Source organism: Capsella rubella, unplaced genomic scaffold (assembly GCF_000375325.1).
Source record: "Capsella rubella cultivar Monte Gargano unplaced genomic scaffold, Caprub1_0 scaffold_3, whole genome shotgun sequence".
Lineage (NCBI taxonomy): Eukaryota > Viridiplantae > Streptophyta > Magnoliopsida > Brassicales > Brassicaceae > Capsella > Capsella rubella.
The window spans coordinates 726987-747576 of NW_006238921.1; the positions used below are offsets into that span (position 1 = coordinate 726987).

General features: G+C 37.4%; 5 protein-coding genes across 5 annotated transcripts; 3 read left to right on the forward strand and 2 right to left on the reverse strand.

The window, feature by feature from the left end:
* Positions 1-637: 637 nt before the first annotated feature.
* Positions 638-3284, reverse strand: LOC17893151 (probable NADH dehydrogenase [ubiquinone] 1 alpha subcomplex subunit 12). The gene is made up of 5 exons (XM_006298655.2): positions 3148-3284; positions 2663-2689; positions 1696-1787; positions 1111-1220; positions 638-1007 (listed from the first exon to the last, which is right to left on the reverse strand). Exons 1-5 carry the CDS (start codon positions 3237-3239, stop codon positions 849-851), a joined length of 480 nt encoding a protein of 159 aa, XP_006298717.1. The 5' UTR covers positions 3240-3284; the 3' UTR covers positions 638-848.
* A 582-nt stretch (positions 3285-3866) lies between these two features.
* LOC17891878 (protein EXPORTIN 1B) lies at positions 3867-12080 on the forward strand. Its single transcript, XM_006296820.2, has 32 exons — positions 3867-4118; positions 4495-4611; positions 4792-4884; positions 4974-5045; positions 5206-5313; positions 5387-5469; positions 5610-5748; positions 5834-5902; positions 5979-6056; positions 6223-6285; positions 6374-6418; positions 6588-6695; positions 6819-6917; positions 7025-7234; positions 7585-7644; positions 7991-8101; positions 8273-8370; positions 8612-8720; positions 8940-9005; positions 9082-9180; positions 9269-9349; positions 9426-9515; positions 9667-9752; positions 9891-9971; positions 10067-10249; positions 10417-10483; positions 10646-10756; positions 10892-10999; positions 11084-11221; positions 11303-11440; positions 11525-11629; positions 11713-12080. Exons 1-32 carry the CDS (start codon positions 4020-4022, stop codon positions 11833-11835), a joined length of 3237 nt encoding a protein of 1078 aa, XP_006296882.1. The 5' UTR covers positions 3867-4019; the 3' UTR covers positions 11836-12080.
* A 180-nt stretch (positions 12081-12260) lies between these two features.
* LOC17893871 (ADP-ribosylation factor) lies at positions 12261-14193 on the forward strand. The gene is made up of 6 exons (XM_006298560.2): positions 12261-12511; positions 12945-13035; positions 13132-13247; positions 13414-13473; positions 13556-13621; positions 13710-14193. The coding sequence occupies exons 1-6, from the start codon at positions 12455-12457 to the stop codon at positions 13896-13898; spliced, it is 579 nt and encodes a 192-aa protein (XP_006298622.1). The 5' UTR covers positions 12261-12454; the 3' UTR covers positions 13899-14193.
* Positions 14194-14476: 283 nt separating this feature from the next.
* LOC17892112 (interaptin) lies at positions 14477-16792 on the reverse strand. Its single transcript, XM_006297431.2, has 4 exons — positions 16532-16792; positions 15628-16102; positions 15319-15522; positions 14477-15227 (listed from the first exon to the last, which is right to left on the reverse strand). The coding sequence occupies exons 1-4, from the start codon at positions 16643-16645 to the stop codon at positions 14515-14517; spliced, it is 1506 nt and encodes a 501-aa protein (XP_006297493.1). The 5' UTR covers positions 16646-16792; the 3' UTR covers positions 14477-14514.
* A 96-nt stretch (positions 16793-16888) lies between these two features.
* On the forward strand, positions 16889-20518 carry LOC17892700 (uncharacterized protein At1g51745). Its single transcript, XM_006299158.2, has 4 exons — positions 16889-17639; positions 17734-18260; positions 18370-18636; positions 18834-20518. The coding sequence occupies exons 1-4, from the start codon at positions 17458-17460 to the stop codon at positions 20141-20143; spliced, it is 2286 nt and encodes a 761-aa protein (XP_006299220.1). The 5' UTR covers positions 16889-17457; the 3' UTR covers positions 20144-20518.
* Positions 20519-20590: the final 72 nt, after the last annotated feature.

A 20590-nucleotide genomic window follows, 5' to 3' on the forward strand; every position in this document is an offset into this window, starting at 1 on the left:
ACCTTTAAATAGTCCACCTTAATTTCAAATTAAACATACTTTTCCTAATTTAAAATTATTTATTTCACACGTTTTGGTACGAGATTAGCATAATTAGAGAGGATAAAAACTTGTGATACCAATGTATTGATTGATGATATTGGATGTTTCTGTTAATCAAATTCCAATTTCCGATTTTCCTGTTTAGAAAAGTTAGAAACAAAAGTGACAACGTTGACCAGAAAAACGACAAAATGAAAGAGAAAGATCCAAAAAAAAAAAAAAAACAAGGTGGGTACAGAGGTGCTGATTTTTTTAAAAAATTTGATTCCCATATAAAAACATGTTTTTGGCTGGCAATCATATTTTAAAAATAAATAAATTTCCAGTAATGCGTACCATTTACCTTCTTATGATGATATATATCCCTTTTGGGAAAAATATCTCTTTCCGGTGTTTTTTTTTTTTTTTGGTCGGCTGTTCTGTTCAGATGTATTTAAATATTATCAAGCCTCTTTCATGGTAGATACGCATGCATTTCTTGTTGAACAAAAAGAACAAATTAATTTCCTTGTTTTCAACTTAGACATTCTGTATTTTGAATTTTATATGCAGATATACTTGTCGTTGAAGTTAGTTTATTAAAATATATTTCAAATACACGAGAAAATATATTAATATTTCCTATCCAGAGGTGAAGAAACATGAGGATCAGAAAATTATTAAGCAGCGTCAATTACAATTCCAAATCCAAAACACATTTTTAATTGTTCAGCTTTAGATCCAAACAGCTTTTATTAAAAAGACACAGAAACAACAAATCCCTCGAGAGAATATCTCTCACAAAGCATCAACCAGATCTCGTCTTCTTACTGAGTCTTAGTGGGTACCCATGATTGGTATCGAGTCCAGTTCTTTTGCCCAGGGTTCAAGGCATGTCCCTTCGAATGGTAAATGTATTCATCACCTTCTCCAGAGAAGTTCTCTTTGTGCTCAAGCCCATACCTTTTTGGTTTCAAACTCAACAGCTTGAAACAGAGAGACACATCAATATTTATTTTCAAGTTATGACGCAATTTATTACCTTACTGATTGAACAGTATAGCGAATTAGAAATGGCTTTTGGTTTACCTCATCCCCAGTGTGATCAGTGATGAAATGAAGCCACCCATGCCATTCAGCTGGTACTTGAGATGCGTTGTAACGATACTTTGCAGCATACTCTACCCATCTGTGCCTACCTGTTAAGAAAGCGATTGCTTATTACAGTGTAAAAACCTATTGACTTAACATTCTATAAAGATACATGTATTGTCTCACCACTATATCTTTCACAGATAAAGATCCTTTAAGCAAGAAGTTGAGCACATACTTACTAAAATAACTATCATATAGATTAGATTTATCTGTACTGGACAAGGCTATACAAATCTCTGTTGAAGTACTTTAACATGCTCAGTCTTCTTTGCTCTGACTAAATTAAATCATTAAATCATGCTGTGAGCTAGTAATTAACAAATATTGAGTGGATACAATTTCCATGACTATACTAAATGCTAGGACTCAGGACAAAACAAACATTTCAAGTGAATACTACAAGCAGTATTCTTGGAATACATACTATTTGATATCATGAATCCTACAGTGGCATCATTTTTTGGTAAAAGCATAATTTTAAATAGGCAACACATCAAGCTATTGAAAAGAATCATGTACCGTATTGTGTATCACCCAGCTTCTGGTAGTATTTGTTACCGAACTTGTCAACGCCAACAAGTGTTGCTCCTATGTTGTGTATCTTAGTTTGCCTTAATGAATAAAATAGAGACATCAAGACGACATTGATCAGAAAGTGAGACTCACCACCAGCAAGCTAAAATATAAAGACTGGGGAAACTATAAATTAGACAATATTCAAGCATACTGTATGGTCCACTAACATTCAAAATCAGGAGCAGACAAAAGATGGATATTCTGCTGAAAAGAGAATACATTATCTGTATATAATCAAAATTCTCTATAATGGTAGAAAAATATCCTGAATTTAGAAATTAATGATAGTACTTTGCAACTGCTCTAGTCAAATTCACCAATTATCTAGAGCCTATAGGAATGACAGATCCAACGTAAATAGAATTCGTCAAGAAGCACAAAAAGTTTGGCTTTTACAAGAATCAAGACTATTTTGCAAGCAAACATCGTCACCATTATCTAATCTACGCCATATTCTATGCAAGTGAAGCATCGACCTCTATCGTGAAACAGACCTCACCACTCTTCATCCTCTTCAAATTGAAAATGCCTTCTGGCATAATACTGTCAATTCCTTCAGACATGTAACTAGACTATCTCTGGAATACCAAATATCCTTCACTGTCACTGTTTCTTTACCGAGCTCCGTGCCAACTTACATTATTACATCTATGAGGGAATTGACAGAATTATGCCAAAGTCAGCAGTCCAAGTTGAAGAGCAATAAACAGTTCAAGAATTGGCAAGATTCTGTTTCACAGTATATTAAATCTCACGTAATGATATTTGCTCATACAGCAACGGCCACATATAAGAATATGAAAGTGAACTTAGCCGACAAAGGATTCCTGAACAATCACTTGAATCATATACGTAATCTATAAATAAGTGAGACACAAAGCACAAAATATCTAAAAGATAAAATACTTACAAGAGGTTCCCATCTTTTAGACATCTCCTGTAATGAAAAGGAAAAAAAAATGAAACAAGTAATAAGAAAAATGTCATAAACCAGAGAATACCTCAGGATAAAAACAATAAGATCTTGAAAAATATAGGCAGCCAGACACATCTGAGCCATTATTAAGATCACCATAACAGACTAAAATTGATGTTCACCCAGCATTAAGTGTTAATTTTTTCTTTTCCATTAAGCAAGATTTAACATTTTGGGGAAAAAAAACCCATAGCAAACAACCTACACGCAGCTATATAACTCTATAGGCAGATAAGCAGAGACAATAACGCGTGCTCATCTAGAATATTCAAATAAAAATGAAAGAATGTCTTAGAAAACCGATAGATCTTTCGAATTCCTAGGTTTTTGGGATCCAACAAATCTAATCAGGGGAGATTTCAGAGAAATTAAGCAGGGAAGAAGACAAGAGAAATCGAAAAGAGATGCGAAGAACTAACACGAAGCCTTCTTCTCGCAGCATCCTCATGAAACCGCCGAGACCTTTCTCTCTAATCGACTCCAACGCACTCTTTGCCACCGTCAAAGCCATCGTCTTCCGCTATCTCTCTCTCTCTCTCTCTCTCTCTCGGAATCGGGATTTGATTTTGATGTCGACGAAAATAACAAGGGACACATTAAAAGGACGATTATCAAAAACGCACCGTTTTGATAATGTTGGGTTATGCTTTGTGTTTATTTACCTGACTCGAGCCTCAAAGGTCATGCATGATGCTGCTGTGGCAAAAAAAAAAATAAAAAAAAGAAACTGAAACATTTTTTCCTACTATGATTTTTGTAGATTGAATAATTACAAGATTCAATTCTAATAGATTATATATTTTCGTACTGATATTTCAAATGTCCGATGAAACTATCATATGTGTTTTCTAACATGAAAACTGTAAAAAATGTAAAACATTGTTAATATTCACGTCATTATCGTACATTACTCCCATTTATCAAAAGATAAAATAAAAAGAAAGTAAATACTGTACTCGAGTAAGAAAAAAAAAATAAAAAAATAAAAATACTGTACTCGAGTAGCGTATAGTATACAAATTCAAACCCGGTCAAGGAAAAAATAAAAAGGAAATAAGAAGAAAACAAAATTACAAGTCTTTCCTTTTTCCCAGCGTCCCCAGCGTCAATCTTAAGCTGTCTTTCAAAAACAAACCTCTGCTCTCCCTTATATTTAAACTGCCTCTCTTCCGTACCGCTCTACACACACAAAAAAAAACTCGAGAAATTTGTTTCTCTCCTCCATTGATTCACTCTCGTGTATCGAGTCTCCTCTTTCTGATTCTTCGAGAATCTGCGCACCTTCTCCGCCATGGATGCTGAGAAGTTAAGAGACTTGAGTCAGCCGATTGACGTCGCTTTACTCGATGCCACTGTTGCCGCCTTTTACGCTACCGGATCTAAGGAAGAAGTGAGTCTTTTGTTTATTATAGTTTCTCGGATAATTTTAACGGTGAGCGAGTATTGCCACCGCATTAACCGGTCTATTATTACTGTTAATGCGTCTTTCTCGTCGCTTTTATCGATTTGGGGGTTTATGCGAGGGTTTAGTATTTTCCGATACGAATTCGATGAGGTTTGCTTAATTTCTCATTGGGTTGCAGATTCTTTTAGGTTCATGACTTCGATTGTTCTTGTAATCTGTTTTATGTAATTTGTGTTGGAAAACGATGTTCCGATAAGTGTCTTTGATGCTTTGGAATAGTGGCTACTATCTTCCCGTTAGTTCAAAGTAATCCAAGTGTTTGCTTTCCGTGAGACAATAATTGTTTGAAAACACCTTGCAGAGAACTTCTGCGGATAATATCTTGCGGGATTTGAAAGCAAATCCTGATACTTGGCTTCAAGTGGTTCACATTCTACAGAACACCAGTAGTACGCATACCAAATTTTTTGCTCTACAGGTAGGTTTCAGTCTTCTCTTTATCTAGCTGCTGCCTGCTGACTTTTTTCACATTGATATATACACATGTCCAACATCCATTCTAAAGAAAGAGATGTATGGCTGACAGCATTGGCATTCTATTTGCTTTATTCTAGTGTTTACTATCCTGCCCCAAGAATAATGAAAGGGTTAATTGCAGGTCCTGGAAGGTGTTATAAAATATAGGTGGAACGCACTACCCGTTGAACAACGTGATGGAATGAAAAATTACATCTCTGAAGTCATTGTGCTGGTATATATTTACAGGAATTAGGTTGTTTTTTTGGTTAGAACTAAGGTAATATATTACAGAATTGTTTTGATGATGAATTTACCTTGTAGCTCACAAGGGATGAAGCATCTTTCAGAGCGGAAAGGCTATATGTGAACAAGTTAAATGTCATCCTGGTTCAGGTACCTTCGATTCTTCTATACTTTTTGTTTGTGTTACTATCTTTTTACCTCTGGTAAGGCTTTTGCTGAAGCCAACTTCGCCTGTTGATATTTTTCCCGCCAATTTATTGAAAACGTTGTTTAGTCTTCGAGAATAATATGTGATGTGGTGCGTGTACAGATCGTGAAACAAGAGTGGCCGGCAAAGTGGAGAAGCTTTATTCCTGATCTAGTTAAAGCTGCGAAAACTAGTGAAAGTATCTGTGAGAATTGCATGACTATTTTGAAGGTAAGTACAACCTAATTACCTTTGCACTCATTAAATTCATGGTGTACTTAAAGAACATTCCTTCTTTTCTTAGCTCCTAAGTGAAGAGGTTTTTGATTTCTCAAAAGGAGAGATGACTCAGCAAAAGATAAGAGAATTGAAACAGTCTCTAAACAGGCAAGTTATACTTTTCAAGAAGTTTACTTTAATAGAAAAAAAAGTAGAAATAAGAACGAACTATGTTCAAGTATCTGTCCGTAATTTGTAGCTAATGTTCTTTTGCTTACTTTACTGATTTACTCTGCTTTCTTATGCAGCGAATTTCAACTCATTCACGAACTATGCCTATATGTCCTCTCAGCTTCCAAAAGACAAGAGCTTATACGTGCAACACTCTCGGCATTGCATGCCTATCTTTCTTGGATTCCCTTGGGATATATATTTGAGTCCCCTTTGGTAATTTATTTGGAATAAGTGGAATGAAAGAGGTTTACAAGTCTTTAACTACAAAATCGCCCATTACTGACCTAGTTATTCGCAGCTGGAGACCCTACTTAATTTCTTCCCTGTTCCAGCATATAGGAATCTCACACTTCAATGTCTGTCAGAGGTATGCCAGTTTATAGTTCAAATTTTTCCGCTATAACTATTTTACTGTCATTATCTAACTTGTGTATTTCTGGCAGGTTGCAGCTCTTAATTTTGGGGACGTCTACAATGTGCAGTATGTCAAGATGTACAGCATCTTCATGAATCAGTTGCAGGTAGTGCTGTTATTTTTGTTTGTTGGTTTTATTTGTTTATTAATTTTCCTACTATAGTCTCAGTTAATGTACTCTTTATGGTCATTACCGGTTCTGTACTATTTTGATTGACTTTCATGATACGTTGGCTGCTTGATTGATGCCCATACTTGCTTCATATCTGCAGGCAATTCTCCCTTTAAATTTAAATATTCCTGAGGCATATTCAAGTGGAAGTAGTGAAGAACAGGTGAGTTTTTTTTGTGCATTAGTTTCTGGCCTTCCCAATTTTACTGTAACATTTTGAGATAATGACTGTATATCTTCTTTACCTCTAGGCTTTTATCCAGAACTTGGCACTGTTTTTCACTTCGTTTTTCAAGGTAATTTCTTTCTTTGTTGAGTTAGATACGTCAGGTTGTTTTTTGCTGGAATTTTAGATTTTGGATGTGTAACTGAGAGATGATGGTTTGTGTTTGCTTTTCTTCTCTTTTTTTCTTTCATAATTTATCATTTCAAACACAATAATGTGCTCTATGTTTTCGTTTTCAGTTACATATAAAAATCCTAGAATCTGCCCCCGAAAATATATCTCTATTACTTGCGGGTCTAGGATATCTCATTAGCATATCGTACGTTGATGACACTGAAGTATTCAAGGTATGTGAATTACAGTTTTTTATACTTTTTTCTGTTGATGCAGTATTAGGTTTCCAATTTTATTTTATATTAATTATGCAGTCTTTGGAAATTAACATCTTTTGCTTGCTTATGAGTGAACAGGTTTGTTTGGACTATTGGAATTCATTAGTTTTGGAGCTGTTTGGGTCGCAACATCATACCGGTCACCCTGCACTAACTCCAAGTCTGTTTGGAATGCAAGTATGAGTTCTTTCATTCTTTTATAGAACGGAAATCAGGATTATATATTGCATTGTTGAATTTTTTTTTTTGGATGTGTTTACTTACCTCGGTCTTTATTTTTCTAGTGTCAGATGACTTTCCTTCCTTGTACGGTTGATGGTGTTAAATCTGAAGTCACAGAGCGGCATAAACTTTATTCAGATCCAATGTCAAAATTAAGGGGGCTCATGATTAGTCGCATGGCTAAGCCTGAAGAAGTGTTAATTGTTGAGGACGAAAATGGGAACATTGTCCGTGAAACTATGAAGGATAATGATGTCCTTGTCCAGTATAAGGTACCAACTGTACATATGACCTATCTTCAGTTATATAAATGACTAAATGTTGTAAAGAAGTATTAGCTATTTTTTACAATTACTATATAATAGAAATATAAAAAGTCACAATTTTTTCTTTTATGTAGGCTTTTGATTAATTTCTATGTTGAATAAGCTTTATTTGATATCCTTTTTTTCTTGACACATGATTTTAGAGGGAAATTTGACTCAACTTTTCCTCTCATAGTTACTCCGGCTGATATAGGACACCAATAGTGTTATAATATTTCAGAAGGAAGTTCTATTATGTGCTCCAACTTTTGGGTTTCAATTATATGGTATGACATTTCATATTTTCACTGTTGCAGATAATGCGGGAGACATTAATCTACCTCTCACACCTTGATCATGAAGATACAGAAAAACAGGTACTTATTTTCCTATCCTCTTGACTTTAGAATGATTTAGTTTTTAAAAAAATACTTTTATGCTCTTTATGATAGTTATGTGTGCTAATGGTTGATTGGTTGTATATGCATTGCAATATATTGAGTATTAGCATTTTTGGAGGATTATGATAAAGTGTAGTGCCTACAAAAGGTATCCCTCTGTTTAGAGCAGAAGACTAGTAGAGAGTTCTACAATTTATACGTAAAAGTGTTCATAATTGTGCTGTATCTTGCATTCATAAAAAAAAAAAAAGAAAAAAAATTGTGCTATATCTTGAAACTGACCCTGTTGTATTGATTTCATTTTTTCGTTGTTTTTTCTAAGATGTTGAGTAAGCTAAGCAAACAATTGACTGGGGAGGAATGGGCATGGAACAATCTGAACACTTTATGCTGGGCTATTGGGTCTATTTCTGGTTCCATGGTAGTAGAGCAGGTAAGATCTCTACTCTCAGTGTCTAATTGTATTTTTTGTTATTAGTGTTCTTCAGTAGTCTCTCATTGATTGATGGTCGATTTGTGTTACATTGGTTCTACCACCACTGTTTTGTAAATTTTGGGTCCTTTACTAACCATCTCAACTCCGTCTGTTTTTTTTTTCTTTCAGGAAAACAGATTTCTAGTGATGGTTATCCGGGATTTGCTAAGTTTATGTGAAGTTGTTAAGGGAAAAGACAATAAAGCCGTTATTGCGAGCAACATCATGTGAGTATAGAGACCTAGCAAAACATATACATTTTACATTTTACATTATACTATATATTATGGATCCTAGTATTGAAACCTATACATTATATCTTATCAAAAATAAAACCTATACATTATATTGTTGAAGTGGATCTTTTGTTACCTGCTAGCATCATATATATATATATCCTAAAACTTAACTTGTTTCATGCGTGATCCGTTTGAGTATTTGACCTATGTGCTCTTACATTTGCTTCAGGTATGTTGTTGGACAATATTCAAGATTCTTAAGAGCCCACTGGAAGTTTCTGAAGACAGTTGTCCATAAGTTGTTTGAATTTATGCATGAGACGCATCCTGGTGTTCAGGTAATTCTTCCCTTCTTCAAGTTGGAATTAGAATCCCTGCAGGAGTTACAGTTTCTTGGCTGAATCGTTCAGATTAAGTAGAACCAGTTGAAAATTTGATTTCATTTCTATCCCTTTATATCTGATTGTTTTATTACATCTCAATATTCATAACAAGTTATCGGACATCGCTTTTGGTTGTCTGGTTTTATCTAACAAAATACATCCTATGTTTTTTAGGACATGGCTTGCGACACATTCTTGAAAATTGTTCAAAAGTGCAAGCGGAAATTTGTTATTGTTCAGGTATGTACTGGTCCGTTTAAGAGACCTCTTTAATTCTTACTTTATCATCTAAAAAGTGGTACTCTGTGCTTTCCAGGTTGGAGAAAGTGAGCCATTTGTGTCTGAACTTCTATCAGGCCTTGCTACAATCGTTGGAGATCTTGAGCCCCATCAGATTCACACATTTTATGAATCTGTATGTATTTTTAGTCGTGTCTCTTTGATGGAGATGGAAAGCTATTTCTTATTGTGATTGCATTCTTTGTTTCTATCTCTTTTTCCAGGTTGGTAGTATGATCCAGGCAGAATCAGATCCTCAGAAGAGGGGTGAATACCTCCAGAGGTTGATGGCTCTCCCTAATCAGGTCTGTAAGTGGTAGGGTACTGTTCAGTTTTTTTTTTTTGACATAGCTGGCTAAAGGTATTTTTTCTATGATGTAGAAATGGGCAGAAATTATAGGACAAGCCCGCCAGAGTGCAGATATTCTCAAGGACCCAGATGTGATACGTACTGTGCTTAATATACTCCAGGTCTGATATCTTTACAGAGTTTTGCTGGAATTTATTTATTTATTTATTAATACATTAGAGTTTCATACATAAATTAGCATTCATTATGGTTGAGCTGGTTCATTGGTAGACCTTGGTTTAGTCACATGGTTTAATTTATTTACATGTGCAGACAAATACGCGCGTTGCAACTTCCCTAGGAACATACTTCTTATCTCAAATTTCGTTGATCTTCTTGGATATGCTGAATGTTTACAGGTAAAATCTTTATGCAACAGTTTTACTGCAGTTAAGAGTTATGAGGATTGAGGTAGACATAATTTTATCGACAAAAAAAAAAAAAGAGGTAGACATAATTTAGTAATAATTGACTTAGTTCTTTCTCTTCTGCTCCAGAATGTATAGTGAACTTGTGTCGAGCAGCATTGCTACTGGTGGACCATACGCTTCGAGAACATCTCTTGTTAAACTTTTAAGGTAGGAGGGTATTTTATACCAATTAAAGTCACAGATTTTGATTCCCCTATATAACCAACTGGAAGAACATTACATCTTTATGCTTCACGGAACAGGTCTGTTAAGAGGGAAATCCTTAAGCTGATAGAAACATTTTTAGACAAAGCTGAAAACCAGCCACACATTGGAAAACAGTTTGTCCCACCAATGATGGATCAAGTACTTGGCGACTATGCAAGAAATGTTCCTGATGCCAGAGAATCAGAAGTCTTATCACTCTTTGCAACGATAATAAACAAGTATTTATCTTCTCTATTTCAGCATCCTTATTATTCCAGGATGTCTACGGACTTCTCTTTTAAGAATGTTAATTATCATCATGGATTAATTGAATTAGTTGATGCATCATGGATTAACTGAAATCTGCTATCTTCTAAGTTGGCAACTTGTTGATGTGCTCCTGTAGGTACAAGGTTGTAATGCAAGATGACGTTCCCCTCATATTTGAAGCTGTTTTCCAGTGCACATTGGAGGTAACTGATTCTATGGTCCATTGAATACTTCCCACTTGTGCTTTTTTAAGTCAGTCCACACTTTGGAAATAGTATAAACAGTGTACTGTGATTCTCAAACGTAGTCATGCATACATGGAAGTGACTAATGAAAGTCAATACGTTTTCCTTCTTATTTTGCAGATGATCACTAAAAATTTTGAAGATTACCCAGAGCACCGCCTCAAGTTTTTCTCGTTACTTCGCGCTATTGCTACATTTTGTTTCCGTGCCTTGATACAGTTGTCAAGTGAGGTTGGTGATTATGTTCTTGCATTAGTTTTCTTTGTATGATCTTTGAAAGCTATTAACACCCTTTCCATATTAATAGTATTTTAGTAATCCCTGAGTTTTTCTTGTTTTTTGTACCTCTTTCCAATTAATCATCAGCAACTGAAGCTAGTGATGGATTCAGTTATCTGGGCATTTAGACATACTGAAAGAAATATCGCTGAAACTGGGCTCAATCTCTTGCTCGAGATGCTGAGAAACTTCCAGGTTTTTTCGCGTTTTGTTAACTGTTACACTTTTAGCCCCTTGTGTGTCAGCCTAATTTAACATGTTCTCTCTGATTTATGATAGAACTCTGACATCTGTAACAAATTCTACCGAACATACTTTCTGCAAATTGAGCAAGAAGTATTTGCTGTCTTGACCGATACCTTCCATAAGCCAGGGTTCAAGTTGCATGTGTTGGTGCTGCAGCATCTATTTTGCCTGGTACACATATTACAACTTACATAAGTATCTGCCACTTGGCTATTATGCAGAATTAACGGATTAAATGCATATAATATTTAGGCTGATAGCGGTTCTTTGACGGAACCATTGTGGGATGCTGCAACGATACCTCATTCTTATCCAGATAATGCCGCCTTTGTTCGTGAATACACCATCAAGCTTCTAAGCTCATCATTCCCCAACATGACTACGACAGAGGTAACTAAACTAAACCAGAGGATTTTATTTTCTTTGATTGCCACTTATCTTGGAAATAGAAAAATGACAGACACAACAAAACAGGTGACACAATTTGTGAATGGACTTCATGAGACGAGAATCGACGATGGCAGATTTAAGGAAAACATACGTGACTTCCTTGTACAGTCCAAGGAATTTTCTGCTCAGGTATATAAAGATTTGCTACAGATCAAATTGGTATCTTCGGTTAGACCACATATCATATTTAAAATTTTAATGAATTGGTTCAGGATAACAAAGATTTGTATGCCGAGGAAGCTGCTGCTCAAATGGAGAGAGAGAGACAAAGAATGCTTTCAATTCCTGGACTTATAGCTCCCAGCGAAACTCAAGACGATATGGCTGATTCTTAAGTCTTGTTGTGTCTTAGAAGAAGGCTGGGATGAAGGCTTTAAAGAGTTTTTTTTTTTTTTTTTTTATGAATAGAGAGCTTCCTATTCGATTTTGAGAAATGGAAAGCTTAGAAATGAGAGAATGGTTAGGTGAGTTTGGATTTGGTGTAGATTTCGACATTGCAGTTTTTAGCTTCTCTAGCATTCATCTTCTTTTGTAAGACAAGATGATCTGATTCAGTATAATTAAACAAAACTTGTTTAAATGAAAGAAATGTTATCATTCAATAAAATTAACAGGCCTAGTTATTGGGCCATGGGCACTGCGAGGAACAATTCCCTCCAGCATCTCGTTTTACTTTAAACCGGCCCAAATTGATTAGACATTTTTTTAATAAACCGGATTGTAAGTGAATAAAGTAGAGAGAAGGAGACCAAGTCGAATCAAAAACACCTGGAATCCATTGTACCGAAAACGCAACCTTTGCTTTCTCGGGAAGATCCTGAAAATCGATCACCTTAAGCTTTGATTCTCTCTGTTTCCTTCAGCTTCAGTTTCTTCTATTCTGGTTGGTCGATAAGAGAAACCTTGTAACATTCTTCGTGTTTGTGCGTGGTTTAAGCTTCTGGTGGGTGAGAGATGGGTCAAACTTTTCGCAAGCTTTTCGATACTTTCTTCGGAAACCAGGAGATGAGGGTACTACTCTCTTTCTCTCCTCCTTCTCTTTGTTTTTTGCTTTTGATTGTTTACTGTGTTCTTCCCTCTTTTTTCGGATTTGCGTGTTACCCATCGTTAACCTAGCTTGTCTCCTTCCTCGGTGTTTGGAAAAAAAACATGAAAAACCTCATTCGTGATTTGGTGCTATATCACTAATCTCTTGATACAATCTAGTCTGATACTACTACTTATAAGGTTATGTATGAATTCCATGGTAAACAGTTTAGAATCTTGATGTGGTTACGAATTACATGATCTTATTTGAGTCCAGCTATTGTTTTGTGTATTGATCCAGCTTGCTAGCTATCAAGTGCAATGACTCTTTACATATTTTGTGCTGCTACAGATTCTGTGGTGCTCGGCTTAATATATGACTAATCTGTGTGTTGTGTGTTTCGTTTGGAGATACCAGGTCGTTATGCTGGGGCTTGATGCGGCTGGCAAAACAACGATACTGTACAAGCTCCACATTGGAGAAGTTCTCTCGACTGTTCCCACAATCGGTAGGTCAGATTGCTCAAATCGTTTTAGATTCGGCCTCTGCGTTTACTGATTTATGTTGCAACTTGTTTGCTGAGGATTTGAACTTTCTTACACAGGTTTCAATGTTGAGAAAGTTCAGTACAAGAATGTGATGTTCACAGTTTGGGATGTTGGTGGCCAAGAGAAACTGAGGCCCTTGTGGAGACATTACTTCAATAATACCGATGGACTTGTAAGTCTTTACTTATTTTTGTCTCTGCGTGTAGTTAGATCATATGGTCTCTTCTCCTCTTTTCGGGCTCTGATTCTGCAGAAGAGAATTTTTTGACAGAGTATTTCCTCTTTTTGTTTAACGAACGAATTATCTCTGATTTATATTGGTTGATACATTTTTGCAGATATACGTGGTTGACTCCTTGGACCGAGAGAGGATTGTTAAAGCGAAGCAAGAATTTCAGGTGCCTTAAGAAAAATTGCACAAACAATTGGGTAAAACTAGTCTCTGTGGAGTTTCTAACATCTGCTTATTGATTTATTCAGGAGATCATTAGAGATCCATTCATGCTCAACAGTGTCATTCTAGTGTTTGCCAACAAACAAGACATGGTAAAAGTTCAAAGCTCTACCTTTCCTTGTGTGAATATGTTTTCTTTCTCATCTACCAATATTCATCCACACTCTTTATGAATCTCAGAGAGGAGCCATGTCTCCTCGAGAAGTATGTGAAGGGCTTGGCTTACTTGACCTCAAGAACAGGAAATGGCATATACAAGGCACATGTGCTCTTCAAGGAGATGGGCTCTATGAAGGCTTAGACTGGTTATCAACTACGCTCAAAGAGGTTAAAGCTGCTGGTTACTCATCCGTTGGTCCCTCGTTTTAACTCACTCCGCAGAAAAAAATCCCCAGACTAGTTAAATTGAAATACGAAAAGTACCAAATCAAGCTCATGGTGTTCAGTCTATCCACCATTATATACTTTTAGGCCATGGCCAAAGTCTTCTTCTAGGCCTCTGATATGGTAGTAATATCACACAATCAAAATCTCTCAAGACTATGTAATGGAAGTTGTTTTTGTTTTCTTTTGTCTCACATGGCCCTTTTTGCATAATGACTTTGGAGCTTCAATGTAAATTCTGATGGATAATTGTATAAAAATCTGCAAAATTCTCATGGCGTCAAGTGTCCCTTGAAGCGTATGATTGATCTTTTTGCGTCTCTGTCTTCCTCTGCCAAGCTTTGTTTTTCACTTAGATAAGTTTGGAAGTTATATTCGTTTCTTGCGAGAAAATGAAACATACACAGATAGATAGAGATGATTTGGAAAGCCATGGAGAAATGAAGGAATGAGATTAAAAGAAATAGATTTCATTAGAGATTATGTTTGGGTTTCCTTAAAAAAGGAAAATCACATCTTACGGAAACAAAAGAAATATCAAATAATCTTTCCAAGAGAGAAAGGAAATTATTTCAAAAAGGTAAAAATAGTTTTTTCTTCTTTACTCAGTGGCTGTGGCGCCCTTGTGTTGTTGTTGCTTATTCTTGATAGCAAGTTCTCTCACCATCTTCGTTAGTTGCCTCATGCTCACGTCTTTGAAGCTCTCTTCAGCAACTATCTTCTTCTTCTTCTTTGTCTTCTTCTTAGCCTCGGCCTCTCCTTCTCCATCTCCATTGTTGTTAAGATCCATCTCCACAGCATCCTCCTTGTTCTTGTCGCTCTTTAAGATTGATTCTGCTTCAGAAGAAGAAGAAGAAGAAGCTGGAGTCTTCTTATCTGAAACAGGAGCTTCTTCTGATTCAATGTCAATGGACTCTTCGGATCCGTAACTGTTTTCCTCCAACTCTACCTCGCCTATCTCATAATCGGACCATTCATCGCTGTCTACTTCAAGTTCCTCCTCAGCTATCACAACTGAGGTGACCGAGTCTACCTTACTCACATTCGCACTAGCAGAGACTCTAGACTCAAATGCCTCTTGGTTTGTGTCACCGAAATCATCACCCTCCCCTGGATCAGTTTCATCTTCTGTTTCTTCTGATTCAGATTCAGAATCAATCTTCATTTGTTCAGACTCTGATTCTTTGTTGCAGACCAGAGTGTTTGTGGTGGTAGTAGATGCAGCATGGTCTACAACAACAAAATCATTCTCCTCCGATGTTTCTTGTTCTTGGACTAGAACAAAACTGTCCGAAGCTGAAAGCGTGCTGGAATCTGCAAAGAAAGCCCCCCATGGAAATTAAGAAATCCAACCAAAAAAATAATGAACCAGACAACATCGATTGGTAAGCTAGTGCGAGTATACCTGCTCCATTCAACTGTTCCTTACTAGTGGACGCATCAAAGAAAGTGATATCACCAAGATCACCATATAATACGTCAAGATCAGGATCATTCTTTGAACCATCCCATTCCTTCTCCAAAGAATCATTCAAATCTCTCACTGACACAACTTCAACCTCCTTTACATTTTCTGAGTTCTCATCTGATTTTGCCTGGTATTTGGAACCTGCAATTTACAAATAAAGTTGATTACAAACTCATCCAAATTACGTGAACATGGAAATCATCTGTTTTAATAACGAGGGAGAGAGATAGATGGTTTATGGCATACCTGCGGGTGAATCTTCTTTTTCAGCAACTTCGTGCTTCTTTGCAGGTACATTGGATTTCAAACTCAGGTCAGCCATGGATTCTTCTAGCAATCTGACAGACCTCCTGGTGCTGTAGACCCTCTGGACTGACTCATCCTTCTTACAAGAAGCAGCTGCTTGAGCCCTTCTTGTGGTTCTCACCGCAGGAGTTTTGCTCACATTGACCTCAGGCATGTCATCGGTGACGTCTAACTTTACAGCAACAGAGGTCGCTGCTGCACTTGTACGGCTTACTGGTGGATTCAGGAGCATATTCGTGTCTCTGTTTTCTTGCTCCATTTCTCCAGCAAGGGACTTACTCGCCACATAACAAGAACGGGTCACCAAATCTGATGACTGAGTATCATCTTTGGAGGCCTTTTTTCGAGTTGTTCTAGCTGCAGTTCGAGCTACACTCATTGGAGATTGATTCATGAAGTCATCAACACCTTCAACCTACCAAATCATAATGGTCAGGCTCTGATGGATCTAGTAATTAAAAACAGTTATAAACTCACAAGCACAGCTAGTGATACTATCACAAAACCATCAGCCATCAAATGTTAAGATCAAATATATCAGACTTAAAACTTGATTTCGGAGATTTACCCAAGAATAAAAACACACATAGCTTTAGTAACCAGATCTAAGAATACGATCCCAATGAAATTAAACACCATCTGAAACCACTTGAGAATTTCATATTCGTCACTATCAAATACGCCCCAAATTTCTCAACTTTTCAGAACAATTTCCAGTAAGCAAAGACACGTTATAGTTGTAACTACAAAAAAATGTGGATCTCAAATCGATTGCTATATTACTGAGAACAAGCAAGACTATGTGAACAAATCTAAAGAAAAAGGAAGGAAAAAAAAAACTTACAATCTCAAGAGCTTTGAGAGCATCAGCCATGGCGATATTGGTCATATTGGCTGGGATTTTGTTCCTTTTACAGAAAAACTGAAGATCTCTTCTCGGAAGACTGTCGAAATCCATGGCGACGATGTAGAGAAAAATGAAAAAACTTTGATTGGTTGAGAAAAAATGACAGTTGAAAAAACAAGACGTTTCTGCTATGTGACTCTACAGATCCGAAGACGAAGGATATTTATACCATTAGGCGAACACAAAACCCTAACTCCCTTCGCCACAGGTGACCGTTGCAGCGTCAAATTTGAATTTTAAAATAACTAAAGAACCCAAGATTTTACTGTGTTGGGCCTAAGAGATGTAAAGCCCATAGTTTGGAATGGTTAATGGGCCTATGATTCGGTAACGTAGAAAGCACGCGCTTTTCAGGAGCGCGTGTTAACTCATTGAACTGCGAAGCTAGCAATCACCACCCGGAGGAGAGAGAGAGAGAAGGCGAAAGAGAGACGGAGTCACGGAGGAGCGAGAGAGAGATAGAGAGAGAGACGAGGGCGCGGAGGTTTCTGAGAGAGCACTCGCTTACATAGTTTATTATAGACGGACGGTGGAAAAAGCTGATAGGGAAGGTTTAACCTAACCTAACCTGCGTAAAGAGAGAGCGTAGGGTTATGGGAATTTTCCAAATCTGAATGGAAAGCTTAGTCCTCGCCGTATTCACTTCGCTACCTTCCGTTTGTTTCAGTTGTAGTCTTGGATCCGCCGGAATTCGTCTGTATTACCGGCGGCAGAGCTGATTTGCAGGTAGATCAATACATAACCGTAGAAGAAATTTGTTTTTTTCTGAGAGAATGGTAGACTTCTGAGGCCTTTTTGTGGTAGTGACATAGAAGATAGAGAGAGAAAGTGTGATCTTGAGTGTAAAGAGGGAGAAGAGAAGAATGGGAAGTCCAGGATCAGTTGCGGCGGATTGGACGGTGGGTTCTATTGTGTGGGTTAGGAGAAGGAACGGTTCTTGGTGGCCAGGGAAGATACTTGGACAAGAAGATCTTGACTCTACGCATATCACCTCGCCACGATCTGGAACTCCGGTGAAGCTCCTCGGGAGAGAGGATGCAAGTGTGTAAGTCTCTTCTTTTTTTTCTCTGTATAAACTTTCTTTTTATTTTGGATTGATTACTGAAAGCGGTTTTGTTTCAATCTTGTAATGTGGTTAGGGATTGGTATAATTTAGAGAAATCCAAGCGGGTCAAGCCATTTCGGTGTGGTGATTTTGATGAATGCATTGAAAGGGTAGAATCTTCGCAAGCGTTGACAATAAGAAAGAGGGAGAAGTATGCTCGTAGGGAAGATGCCATTCTCCATGCCCTTGAACTTGAAAAGGAAATGCTGAAAAAAGAAGGGAAACTAGTTCCCGACAAGGCTAGAGATTGCTCTCCTGATGCAACCAAGGAGAGAATGGCTATAGTTAGGGTTCAGGATATCTCTAATGGAACACGAGAATCCAAAGATTTTCTAGGGATGCATTTGTTGAGAGATAAAGAGGAAGATCAACCAAGTTGTGAGGATGAGGCTGTGCCTCGAATGAGAGGCTTGCAGGACTTTGGACTTAGAACTGCCTCTTCAAAACGAAAGATTTCAAGTTCCAATGGCCCTGATACTTCCTTAAAGTATCTTGCCAGAAGCAACTCTTCAGCCTCTTCGAGTGGAGATCATAGCATGGAGAGGCCCCGTTATTCCCTCGGTAAAGATGAATTTATAAACGTCCAAGTTTAATTCCAAGATGGTTGGATACGTCAGGCTTCTGACTCTATTTGACATAAAATTTATATGCAATGTTGGCTCCCTTTCAGGAAAGGAGAACACTAGGAGTAAGGCGGAGGCTAAAAGGCCTAAATATATGTTTACACCAAATGAATCTAATGATGTTTCAGAGCTGCATGAGAGTTTACTAAGCCATAGAGAGGCAATGCGTTCTTCCTTTGTCGGTGGTGATTCTCGTTATTCAGACTATGACCCTCCTGAATTTTTGGAAGATATGGAATCTGATTATTCTGAATCTGAAACTGATTCTTCTGATATGGAGGAGGATACTGATGATGACATTCCATTGCCGTCAGGTGAAGCTTTTCTGGATGTTAAAAGCTAATTTCTTATCAATATAAATGTTTTTCGACTTTTCCGAAAGTTCGGTTTCAATTTGTGTCAAGCCTCTGAACTATAAAAAATAATTACTTTTTGATTATGTAGACCACAATTTTCTCTGTGTAGTATAGGTGTTAGTTATTCCCTAACTATTATTTGAATTCTCCTTCAGGAGCAGGGCGTCATTCGGAGCGACGCAATACTTTTAGTAGACATATGTCAGGAGAAGATGAAAGCACTAGCAGTGAGGAAGATCATTATGAGTCATCCATTTCTGGCGACTCTTCCTACCTTTATTCCCACAATCCCGATAATGATGCTAGTACGGTTTCCAAGTGGCAGCTCAAGGGAAAAAGAAACTTGCGCAATCTTCCAAGAAGGTCTGCACGTAAGAGAGAAATGCACCGTAATCGTCTGGAAGATGGAAGATATTGTGAATATAAGAGAAGAGCATTTGGCCAAAAGCATATGGGTTATGGGTTAGATTTTAATGGAACAAATGATATGAGCGATGGAACTGATGACACTGATCCCAGCGAAAGGCAGTTCATGGACAGAATGATTGGACCAGGTGATAATTATCAGCTCTCAACTGTGGTTGCACCTGGATGTAAGAACATCTACAGCCATGACATGCTGGACTGGGATGATGATCCTTGGGAAGGCCGGATTGGTATGAGAAAGCAAGGGGAGGAAAAACTCGAAGGTTTAGGTCAGGAGTTTGATGCTTCTCAACGACATTTAGGCAGAAAAAGGTATTCTCCATTGATGGATGTGGATTTAGAAGTGCGAGGAAGCTATCAGAAAGGGCCTGTACCAATCGTCTCCCTTATGAGTAAGTTAAATGGCAGAGCAATAATTGGACATCCGGTAGAAATTGAAGTCTTAGCAGATGGTTCCTCCGAGTCATATATTCAGACAATTGATTACTTTGGTAATGAAACAACTTACCATGACAAAACCTTTCTTCTGCCCTCTGCTTGGAAGACTGCAAGAAGGAGTAATTCCCGGGTTCCACGGCTGCAGCCATTCTCATCTTCCCTTGAAGCGGATGATGAAGCAAACTATGATCATTCTCCAGTTGATCAGGCAAGAAAACCACTTGGTAGGAAACTCGGTCTGGGAAATTTTAGTAATGATGATAACTCGGTGAGGAGAAACAGTTCACTGCGAATTCCACGACCCCCTGCAGAGAGAAAGCAGCAGCAGCAGCAGCAAAAGAAGTTGCTGAAGAACACAAATGCTACTGCTAGTCAAAAGACAAGGGCACTATCGTCATTCAGCAGCGAACAAGGACATAATGGGATGAAGGTGTTACGAGACCGGACACACGAGCTCTCTAACAGACGGGTATTACCAGGACCACCAACTGTGGCCTGCATACCGGTCAAGCTAGTATTTAGCAGATTACTTGAGAAGATAAATAGACCGCCTTCAAAGCCAACTGCGAAATCCTTTAACGAGAGAAGAAGAGATCAATAACGAGAACTCTACTCAAGTGAAAAAGAGATTTACAGGTACTAAACATATAAACCATTTATTGAGTCTCTGGTTTTTCGTAGATTGAGAATCACATTTAGGGCATTACAAATTCTGGGGTGATGGGTCTTTTTGAGCAACCATCAGACTTTTATTATGTGATGATTCTGAGGGAAAATTAGTCGTAGGGAGAAGAATTTACGTAGAGAGGCTCTGGTTACTTATTGGTACAGATCGGTGAAGAAGTAGAACAGTATACCACTGGTTCGTTTTGTATATTTTTATTTTTCTCTCTTCAGAAAGCTTTATGTATCTTTGATTTTAGCCTCAGTTTTAGTTAATTTTAGCCTTAAGAGAGTTTTTTTCGTTGATTTGATATATGAATCTTCGCTTGGTCAATCAAATTTACAAATATAATTGATTTTGTTCTTCAGAGATTCGATTAGCTGA